This window comes from Poecilia latipinna, unplaced genomic scaffold, assembly GCF_001443285.1.
Source record: "Poecilia latipinna isolate Pla-1442-1.1 unplaced genomic scaffold, P_latipinna-1.0 Scaffold482, whole genome shotgun sequence".
Lineage (NCBI taxonomy): Eukaryota > Metazoa > Chordata > Actinopteri > Cyprinodontiformes > Poeciliidae > Poecilia > Poecilia latipinna.
Genome location: NW_015113098.1, coordinates 271324 through 282271, shown reverse-complemented (window position 1 = coordinate 282271; position 10948 = coordinate 271324). Strand labels below are relative to the sequence as shown.

General features: G+C 39.2%; 1 protein-coding gene across 4 annotated transcripts in view; it reads right to left on the bottom strand.

Annotated features, from left to right (window-relative positions):
- cacna1ha (calcium channel, voltage-dependent, T type, alpha 1H subunit a) overlaps window positions 1–10948 on the bottom strand; it is a 154409-nt gene that overhangs the window by 29213 nt on the left and 114248 nt on the right. For 3 of the 4 annotated variants that reach the window (XM_015039761.1, XM_015039758.1, XM_015039759.1), the window contains exons 19-27: window positions 10079–10450; window positions 5608–5711; window positions 4365–4488; window positions 3576–3644; window positions 3263–3447; window positions 2225–2351; window positions 1661–1786; window positions 1333–1422; window positions 808–1021 (exon numbers count right to left, since the gene is read on the bottom strand). In XM_015039761.1, the coding sequence (XP_014895247.1) occupies window positions 808–1021; window positions 1333–1422; window positions 1661–1786; window positions 2225–2351; window positions 3263–3447; window positions 3576–3644; window positions 4365–4488; window positions 5608–5711; window positions 10079–10450 (1411 nt within the window). The remainder of the gene's footprint in view (window positions 1–807; window positions 1022–1332; window positions 1423–1660; window positions 1787–2224; window positions 2352–3262; window positions 3448–3575; window positions 3645–4364; window positions 4489–5607; window positions 5712–10078; window positions 10451–10948) is intronic. The other variant, XM_015039760.1, reaches the window with a different exon arrangement.

The following is a 10948-nucleotide window of genomic DNA, read 5'->3' as shown; positions in this document are numbered from 1 at the left end:
CCCCACTCATCTCGACTTAAAACCTTACTATGCACACAAAGATTGGTTGTTATAGTATTTTGGGTGCAGATTTGTGCTGATGTCTTAACTAGTTTCTATCCCATAAAGGCTGGAACAAAAATTTTACCAACAGCTCCATTACCCAAGATATTACCCAAATGATTAACAGGATTAGCAGCCAAAATGTCTGCTATGTTTCTGAGTCTGCCAGTCAAAGCCCGTTTGGAGAAAATATCTCTTTTCTACCAGAGTCAAGAGGCATCTCAGGGTCTTACACATGCATTGGGAGGGAGGGAAGGAAGGGATGTAGGAAATTCACAGACGAAAATTTTTACCGGATAAAAATTTTCCGGGATGCATGCGAAAATTGCAAATCAAATTAGGCTAAAATTATTATTATTATTATTATTATTATTATTATTAATCCAATTTGTGCAAGTGTCACTAAAGCTTATCAAGCATAACTGGTCATACGAATTAAGTGAAATTTGAGTGAAAGTTTGAAATTTCGTATTTTGCTAACGGTGATAATTTTGACTCACTGTCTTAGGTTTGGCATGCAGGATTAGGAAGGGACAGGATTGGCTGCAGTCATGCAGTTACATGCGTCAGATTGGCATAGCCCACAGCCTGCTGCAGTGATCAATCACATTTAGTGTGAGCTAGCCAGTCTTATAAGCTCTCCCTCATTCCAGCTGTTGTTTTTGCTAATCATTGCCCTATTTTTATCTTTTTTTATATATATATTTTTTTTTTTTTCTTTCAAGCTCTGAAAGCAGGCAGTGCTCAGAAAAATAGACTACCGACCAGCCCCTCCATTCTCCTTACTCCTGCGCTTTTTATCTATCATTTTGAGCCTCTTCTCCTCCCGTAAACGGGCCTCCTCCTCCTCCTGGTCCTGCCGGCACTTGTGGAAGTTTTCCACCACGACACCGACGAACATGTTGAGGACGAAGAAGCTGACGATGAGCAGGAAGGAGATGAAGTAGAGCAGCATCCAGGGGTTGTGGTTTCTCACAGGCTGAAGACAGGGAGAAATACAAACTCTTAAATTCAATTTTTTTGAAAAAAAAAAAAAAAGCTGAAAAGATATTTGCAAATAATTCTAACGACTTCCTAAACATACATCCAGACGGTGATTTGAAGAGGAGTGGCAAAAGAAAATGAGTTGGATTAGCGCTCACCAACAACAGATCATTTCCCATTGGGATAAATGCTACACTCTAGTGCCTGGGTATTACAAAAAATTTGCTTATTTCTCGTCAGATGACTGTGACTCAAGTGAGGCTGAAGCAGGTCATTCAGTCCTGCGGATACAATGCAAATACTTGCCTGCTGATTCACCCCGACTGCATCTAGTCCATCATACATGATGTTGACCCAACCATCCTTACACGACAGCACAAACAAAGACATCAAAGCCTGGAGACAGAAAGGTGGTTGTACTATTACCTTCATTTTGATGGTGTGCTTTAATGTGGCTTTTATATCAAAAGGAATTGAGAAGCCATATAGTGTTGTACAACAATAGACATTTATAGAAGAAGAAAAAAACTCTGTTAGAAATAGTGTACAGTTTAAAAAAAATAAAATAAAAAGATGTGGCTTTTAATATTGTGCAAACTTCATATAATCACAGATTCGTTTGATTCATGCACACCTGAATCAAGTTGTCGAAATTGTACTTCCTTCGTATCCACTTGTAGTTGGCGAGTTCACAGTCTGACTTGTTTGTGACGTTTTTTGTATCCAGACCTTCACAGTGGTAAAACTTCCCTTTGAACAGCTAGAAAAAAAATAGAAAAAATAAAAAATAAAAAAAAAAATAAAAAAACAGGCAAAAAAAAAAAAGTTATCTTCAGGGCTATTTGACTTTCATTAAGCTGTGACCTCAGTTGTGTTCAGCAAATAATGGCAGCAATAACATGATGTTTCAAAGTGCTTGTGAAACACATTGGTCGTGTTTTGTTTTCCCCAACACTTACTATAGTTGTGCATTTTCTTCCAAACTCACACCTTCGAAGAAGAAAAACACCAATATCTTCTTTTTGGATATTTTAGATGCTTTTCAATTGCCCATCGCTACGGTCACACGCGCACTGCTGAGCATTTGCACAACAATATGTAAAACAGCTCACGAGAGAGGCGCAGAAAGAGATGCATCCTATGTGAGGTAATTGATGTAGTGCGAGCTTGTGCGTCTGAGTAGTGGGACAGTAATCACCTGGACCCCCAAGATTCCAAACACAATGAAGAAGGCGCAGCAGATCAATACAATGTTCCCAATAGGTCTTAGAGAGGTGATGAGTGTCTCCACGACCAGCTTCAGTCCTGGGGCGCGACTGATCACCCTGGAACACACAGTCATGCACTCAGATATGGACAAGTTAAGTAGGCTTAACAGCAGTTCATTTAAATTAATATTGAAGTGATAGAAATAGAATTAAAACGATGCAATGACCTGGTGGTGTGTAGACCCTAAGGATAGAAGTTAAAGTCTTTTCAGCACACACTGCCCTGTGAAAGTTCCTCAAATCTGCCAGATTGTGAGGATGGAAATCACTTTTGCACAACCCTCTTCACGTGAGCATACAGACGTTCTGCCAGGTTTAGTTTTCTTTCAATGAAGACGCATATTATATTCATTTTACGATTGAGCTACTCTGGTGCTACAAAAAAAAACAAAAACAAAAACAAAAACAAAAAAAAAAATTCTGTGCAACTCTGGCTTTGTATCAGACACCAAAAACTGTCAATTTTGACACTGTATTTTACCATCTCACTCCCTTTGAGATGCAGTGTTGTTTTGGTGAGCCAAATACAGTTTTTGGACATCTTGGAGGATTTCTTCAAAAGTAACTACTACTATCCTGAAATATGACAACTTCAGTGCTACAAACAGATACGGGACAAATGTTTTGTTCTCTTAGAAGCTACTGCAACCCATTTTTGTTTTGGATCTTTGATCAGTTTCAAAGGAAAGTCTGATTTTTGGAATGTCACTGTACTTCTGTCCCACTTTACCATGGTGCATATTAAACACACTGTATTTTCTTTGTACACTTTGCCTGACTAATATGTTTATACAATGGCATCCATTGCTAATTCTCTGCAAATTTGTGACTAAAGAATGTGAGTCAGACTAATAGTTCATGGGGCCAGTCGTATTATTTATGCATCTTTTGGACCTCAGAAAGGTTGGAATTTCAACAAGATCTTGAACGCTTTTCACATTCTACGCACAAATACACACGCTGCGTACCTCAGAGGGCGAAGGGTGCGTAGAAGACGAAGGACTCTGAGAATCCCCAGGATCCTGTTGGTGCCGGTGTAGGCCAGAGAAACAAGAATGTCCACCAGAGACACAAAGACCAACACTCCATCCAAAACGTTCCAACTGGACTGAAGGTAGGTTTGATTCCCAAAGCAGAAACCAAGAGCGACGACCTGAGGGAACAGTTAAAGCAGCAGGAAGTTACTGCAGCACAATTTAAGCCCTCTGGGTTCCCCACCCCCCATATTTGCTTGATATTAAAAAATATCAAGCAAATATAAGTGAAGATGCTGTTGTTTACCTTGATGGCCATCTCTGCTAGGAAGATCACAGTGAAAATATAGTTGGACACACTCAGAAATACTCGCTCCTAAATAGAAAAAAAAAAAAAAAACAACAAAAAAAGTAAGACAATGCTTAAACAAAGTATAGCTAAGTTAATCCCATTAACCAAAACAAGATGCTTGTAATGATGACACATTCTGCTCTAAAAGCAGCAGAAGTTCCCTTTATATGTGTCAGCTTGTAAAAAAAAAAGATTGCACATTTAGAAGACGTGCGATGTTTATAAGACTAAGGCTTCAATTTTCAGAGGCAGACACTTTCTCTCTTTCAGAGGGTATGAAATGTAACAAATTAGCTAAAACTGCTAATTCAAGGGTTTTATGAAAAAGATTATAAGAAGTTCTCTACTGATACGTGCCATGCCTTTTTTATGTAATCTGTTTTTTTTTCTTAGAAATAACATCTACTGTGGCACCTTGATTTGTATATAAAGGATATACGCAACTTAACTTTTGCATTTTTTTTTTTTGATAGTGACATAAAAAGATGGACCTGAAAAAAAAAAAAAAGTTTTACCTGAGTAACTTCACCCCTGCTCACAGATTTATTTGTCAGGTGGTAAAATAAAACCTAAATTTGAAATCAAAACAACTTCTTTTTTCGTTTTATATCTCAACTTGAATGTCTTTAAGTATGACAAAAGTGAGGCTAATAGAAAAGTGTGTGAAATTTCTGGTCTGAGAAAGACAAGTGGACTGTGTGAGGACAAAAGTGATTATGTAAGCCATGTTTGTCCGTGACTCACCGTGCTGTGAGGCAGTATATCAGGCCTCTCCAGAGCGATAGTGATGCAGTTGAGGAAGATGAAAACCAGAACCACATGGTCGAACAATTTGTGAGTGATCACAGCTTGGCACCACACACGGACTCTAAACAGACACAGAGAGCGATATATAAAAATACCTGCTGCGGCTCTGAGCTATGAACCAAACGTTTAGAAGAATGACAACAGGAAACTTCACCTAAGCTGAACAAAAATTAGAAATGGAAACGACAAAGCCAACAACTATCTGAGAAAAATACAGATTATCAAAATTAACAGAGACATTGGCCAGTGACTGGAAACAGACGATCGTCTGGATCGACCTTGAAAAATAATCAGTTGCTCTGAAGCTGAAAAATGAAATGTTTTCTCTAATCATTTCACTAAAAGCTCAGCTTTTCAGGTATTTATTGTTAACAAGTTCCTGTGTCAGGAGTTTACTATTGAGTTAAGAGAAGCACAAAAATTGAAGAAAAAAAGTGTCAAGCTGAGACTGGTTTGTCTCTTTCAAGCCTATAACAGATTTTTAGCAGATAACAGGAAGGTGACTGACATGACTCTGTCATAAACATGACATAACACCTGTCATGAACATAAAGAAGTCTTTATGTTCATGACAGGTGTTATGAAATGTCATTCGGTAAATAATGACACTTTTAATGCAAAGTTGCTCTAAAAGTTGCATTGAAAGTCCATTAAAAATGCCAACTTTGCATGATTTTGTAAATTATGATAATTTAATGCAAAGTTGGCATTTTCAATGGACTTTCAATGCAACTTTTAGAGCAACTTTGCATTAAAAGTGTCATTTATTTACCAAATGACATTTCATGACAACTGTCAAACATTCATAAAGACTTCTTTATGTTTATGACAGGTGTTATGTCATGTTTTTGACAGTATCATGTCAGTCTTATGCACACCCCCTCAAAAAAAGTGTTACCAAGGTCAGAATAACCAGTATGGAGAAATGCTTAGCACAACGCAATACATGATTTTAGTGCAACAAATAATTATTATTACGTGGAAATAAGTAAATCATGTACATATGAACTGTAAGCTACAATCAAACCCCATCAACATTATCATTCCATTAGATCACAAAACTGGAACATGCCTCCATGAATTACACAATTATATTTCAATTATTGATGCTTGGAAATAAGGTAGAGCTTGAAAAATTAATCAAATGTAACTTGAAAATCATGCAGTGTGTAGGTCTTACGGGCTCTCCGGTGCAAACAAATAAAGCGTCCAGCTCTCGTGCTCCTTACACCAGCGGGGCTTCATGTTGTGGAGCTCCCTCCTGACCCAGTAGCAGAAAGGACTCTGCAGCAATGAGAGGACACACACACACACACACACACACACACACACACACACACACACACACACACACAAATATATATATATAAATGTAATTGTCAGCAAGCCACCAGCATCTTTGTTATTGACTCTTGCATACTGTAAACCACAGCTACAATCTCTATTAAACTGCAGTTCGCGTCATAATGGCAAACTGTAAAATTTTTACTACTACCACATTCGTTCTGTTTACTGCCCACTGTTAAATGTTTTCATCTAATTCAGAAGGCAGCAAGCAAACTGCTTATTAAACGAGCTCCTTTAGCAGCACGGTGATTGAGCTCCAACAAAGGCTTTTATTGATTAATCTCCATTTTAGAGTATTGCGTGACAGCCCGATTGTTTTGTCAACACAACTTGAAGTGAAAGGAATCTGAAATTACAAACAGACAATCAGGAGGCGTTCTGCGTCTCGTCATGGAAGACTTCTACCCAATCACATTTTTGTCTGAAGTTACAATAAATCAGCACAAACGGATCAAACATTTGTTTTAAGTGAATTTGTCTTGCATTTCTAAAATGAAAAATACATAGATTATGCTGTCATTTGCGATGTTTTGATTTAAAACTGTGGCGATACAGCTGAATGAGTTTTCTGGTGATGTGTGGATTCTGGATGGATTTTCTAAAAATGTAAACAGTTTCAAATAAAATCTCCGCATGTGGTCGAGCCCTCACTTCGACCTGACTTGAACACGCCGCAGACGAGAGACTGAATCGCTGTGCATAACTAACGGTGTGTCCAAAAACAAAAAAAACTTGACTTTCGACTTGTTTGAGTTATCGACTGGCCCGGGTTTGAGTATTCTGAAAAGTTCTCCTTGTTTGCGCCAAATGTTCATCTAACCTTTGCGTAATGTCCTTGAAATACTTTGGTTTTCCTCAGTCCACTGCAATCAATCTCAACACGATTCAGGGAGTCGTTCCCACTATCTAGTCCCAACGTAATCCAAAGATCAAGCAGAACTTTTTTCTTAGGTGCTGTCCAACGACTTTTATTTGATCGGTTAGACTTTTAAAGGGGCAATCTTTAATGTAGATTAGCAGAAATGTAATTCCAGCTCTGTTTCCCTGGGACTTTTGATGGTTTTGTTTTGTTTGTTTGTTTTTTTTCCACAGGTGCTGCTGCAGTGGAGGAAGCAACACCATTTTTCATCCTTGAAGCAAAGTGGACTTCAAGTGATGCTTTAAAGTCTGCTCCATAATAAAGAATTTGCTCTGTTTCTTGTAACTGTTTCTCTTGTAAGAGTTACAAGATAAACATTTGGTGAATTGATGGTTCCGAAAGCTTGAAAACGTCTACTGCATTAAATACAGATTTTAGAATCGGGATCAGGTCAAAACAAGCTCTCCTCAAACCTCCTGAGTGTCCAGTAAGTCAGATGAGGAGGAAGCTGGACAGACTGAAACGGTATAAGGCGGTAGGTTCCGCCTCGGATGACTGCAGCTGTGGGATCCATCAAAGATGGTCTGAGTACAGAGAGCTAATTGACCACTTTGTGGCACAGTGTGGGAACAATCTCATCTTGTACGTGAACAAAACACATGAGATAACTGTAGATTTCATGAGAAACAGGAATGAGTCATTCAGTATTTATTATGGAAGAGAAGTAGAGGCGATGAAAGAGTACAAATACAAACAACAAGCTGGACTGGAGACGCCACGGTGAAGCCGTATTCAAGAAGGGACAGAGCAGATTGTACTGAAGGAAACTTAAGGAAACAGAAACTGTGAGTCTGCTGTGGAGAGAGAAATCTCTTGTGCAGTCAGCTGCTGGAGTAGCGGCATTAGACTAAGGGACTTTTAACAATCTGATTTAAAAAGTGGGCTCTGGAAGCCCCGAAGAAGATTGTACATAGAAGGATACTGTACAGAAGGAAGGACATATTGGACCACCGTGAGCATGCTCTTTACAAGACTGTTATACAACAACAGTGAAAATCCTAGAAAATCCTCCTGCTCCCGGCTTTCATTATCTACTCTTTGAAGAAATGAGGACAGTTTGGGTTGCAACATTTATTCTGCCTTCACGAATATTACGGCATTTTTGAATTGAGCTGAACTTAACTGAAAAAGCTGCTTAATCATTTATAAGTATATTTAAAAGTATTTCCAACTAAATATGTCAGCTCTACATATATTTCCTAAACAGATTAATGTGTTACTCTTACTCCTTTTTTTAAACAGTGTTTAAGTTGTCTACGTCATCAAAAACATATTTGAAGGTATACATTTTTAAACCTGCGAAATGAAGGAATCCAGACTCGTACAATTCAATAAGGACTTTGCGTTAAGAGCATGCTCACAAAAACAAACTGTTTTTTTTTTTTTTTTCCAAATGTTGCTATGAACTCTGAGTCCTGTGATACAAAGTAAAGTCGCTCCAGCAAAGACGACATAAAAAAAAATAAAACATTTAAGAAACAAACTCGTGTCTTGAGCTTGTTGCGGAGTGCCGCTGATGTTAGCCGGTCCACATTTACGTCTTTAGGGGAACAACAAACATGTGTCTCCTTGCATAATAAGGTGGAGATAATTGGACCGTAACAGGTGGACTCCCAACTCAGCAAGTGCAGAACCTCAGAGCAGAACTCATTAAAGTTTGCAGTAAAACAAACAGAAGAAAGCTTAGGTCCACAGCTTCTGTGCTTTAGGATTCTAATTAAAAACAGCCCAGAGTCAAGCCTCCCAGACTCTGCTTTTTGGGTACACAGGCACTTATGTGAGCATGTGTACCTCTGAGAGTGTCTTCCGTTTGTGTGTGTGTGTGTGTGTGTGCGTGCTCTAGTAAACGTGCAGATTAAAAAAAAAACAAAAACAAAAATGACTGAAGTCTCTGACACCGACGCTCGCCTAGAACATCCTGCTCACGTCTCACTTAGCGCATCTTATGCACAGATTAACACAATCCACACACAACCACACCCGTACATCATCTATACGCCGCCTGCAATAAGCTGCATTCAGTTCAGTGCGTACCCAGGGGGGAGAGGCCTTTTGTTTCGCTGGATTTCATAGCATTATGAACTCAATTTGGAGTCAATAATAAAATAAAAAAAAACAAACCCTGAGCAATGTCACAACACAGGTCACATGAAACCACCCAGGGAGTAAACAGAGCCTCAACACGCAGCAGACCTGCACAAACGTTTTCGACCGCTTTCAACCGAGTGAGAAAACAATTATCGCCCAAGTCAATCGATTAAAGCATGACAATTAGCGTCCCTGTAGACGTTGCGTCATAAACACACACACACACTGCAGAGCGAATCAGAAGAGATCGAGAGAAGAGGGTTAGAAGGCAAAAGAAAAGTGGAGAAGTGTGGGTGTGGTGAAAGAACAACAAGTCATCCGAACCGCTGTAGATCTTACATTCAGGAAATTGCCTCCTGTGAAAAGAACAGCCTATAGCATTATATACTGATGCTACTCACCAGGACAAAACGCAGAGGGAGGTTCATGAAATATTGGCTTTTAGGTATAATCTATAGACTTGTAAAACCTGCAAGTCTTGTTCCTACTTTTTTTTTTAACCACAGTCTTTCAGGATTATTATTATTTGGGGTTACAGATTGATGCGAATACGCCGTAAAGTCCCGATCCATTCTATAATATTCATTTAGAGTTTAACTGGGTCACTCCAGCTCTCTAATTGCTTCCTTTATACTCCAGACTACAGGACATTTTCTCTTGAAATACATTTATGCACCTACTTGTCATACAACAACCACCTCAATATAAATGTGCTAGAGATACACGATAGTTACAAGTAGTGCATAACTGTGAAATGCAGGTAAACGGTTCATTATTTTTAAAAGCTGTTACAAATAAAGAAGAATGTTTTCTTATGCCGTGACAAAACTAGAACAAATTTCACACTTTCAAAAGGCTTCATATGTTTGGAACTCCCAAATGAACAATGATGAAAGGCCAAATTGTAGACAAGCCCCAGCTGTCACACCACCAGTCTCACATGTGACTGTAGAAAACTTTAGTACTCAGAAGAGTCACTTAATTACATCTTTTGGATGACAAACCTAAACTATCCCCCCCCCCCCTCCACCATCAGGAACTGTTGAATTTGATTTTCTGAAAACTTGACAATGTCAAACCTTTTCACTGGTGTTAGGTCTGTGTTCAGCTTGAGAGACAACATTAATCTCCTTTTGTTTTAACAAGAAAAAATCAGATTTGGAAATGTGCACTTAACTGCAAACAAGTAAATGAAGGGTTGGGCCCAGAGGTAAGACCTTTCAAAACTGCTCAAATCTTACTGCTGATTCCCAAATATATACATTATTTCATAAGCAGGGGAGTCACGATAACTTACATCTTCGTCTAAGTCGTCCTCCGACGTGAAGTCGTCTTTGGGGTCCGAGTTTCCGTTTGGGTCGTATGTTGCAGTCCTCCCATTGCAGTCGCCATACTCTGCTATTATGGTAGGGCAGAGAGAAGACGCCTGCAGCGGTTCCAGGGACTCCGGCTTCACTCTGCTGTTTACCCCAGCTTCCTCTTGTTGATCTTGGCACTCTTCCTCCTCGCCGCCTTCTCCGGACAGCAAACTTTCCCTCTCTCCGCTGGTGTCTCGCCTTTTGAGGCTCGGCGCCCTCCCTAGACTGTTCCAGCTGGAGCGGCGGCTTCCCCATGAGCTGATGGAACCACGGAGAGGGAGAGGTGAGCGCCGTCCAGGGCTTGAGAGAGTCTGCGGGGGGTGAGGGGGGAGAAAGGGCTCAGTATTTAGATCCGGTATTTTCTAAAATAAGATGCTTGACGATAGCGTCACAATCAAACTGTTCTAAAAACATTACAGGTAGAGTTGTTGTTGCAACTGTTTCAGGTTAAATGTCTTCTTTTTGTGCTTGGTTGGATCACAAATACTTAAAATGTTTGGTTGAATATGTTTTCATTACGCATTGAGACAATAATATTATTGTCAAGTGTACAGTGGAGAAGCATGATAAACCGGTGTATTTCTATCTCAGCTGTGATTTAACCTCAAAACAAAATTAAGAGTTTTCCCCAACAGTACCAAGCACCAGAAGTGTTAGGCCCCCCCCTGTTGTCACAAGTGGTCAGTCAGCTGTGAAGGAAAGCTAATTAAAAAAAAAAAAAAATCTAGCTTTGCAATGGCAAAAAAAAAAAAAAAAAAAAAAAAAAAAAAAAAAAAACAAACTTTTTCTTTGACTTTTTTTAACTGAAT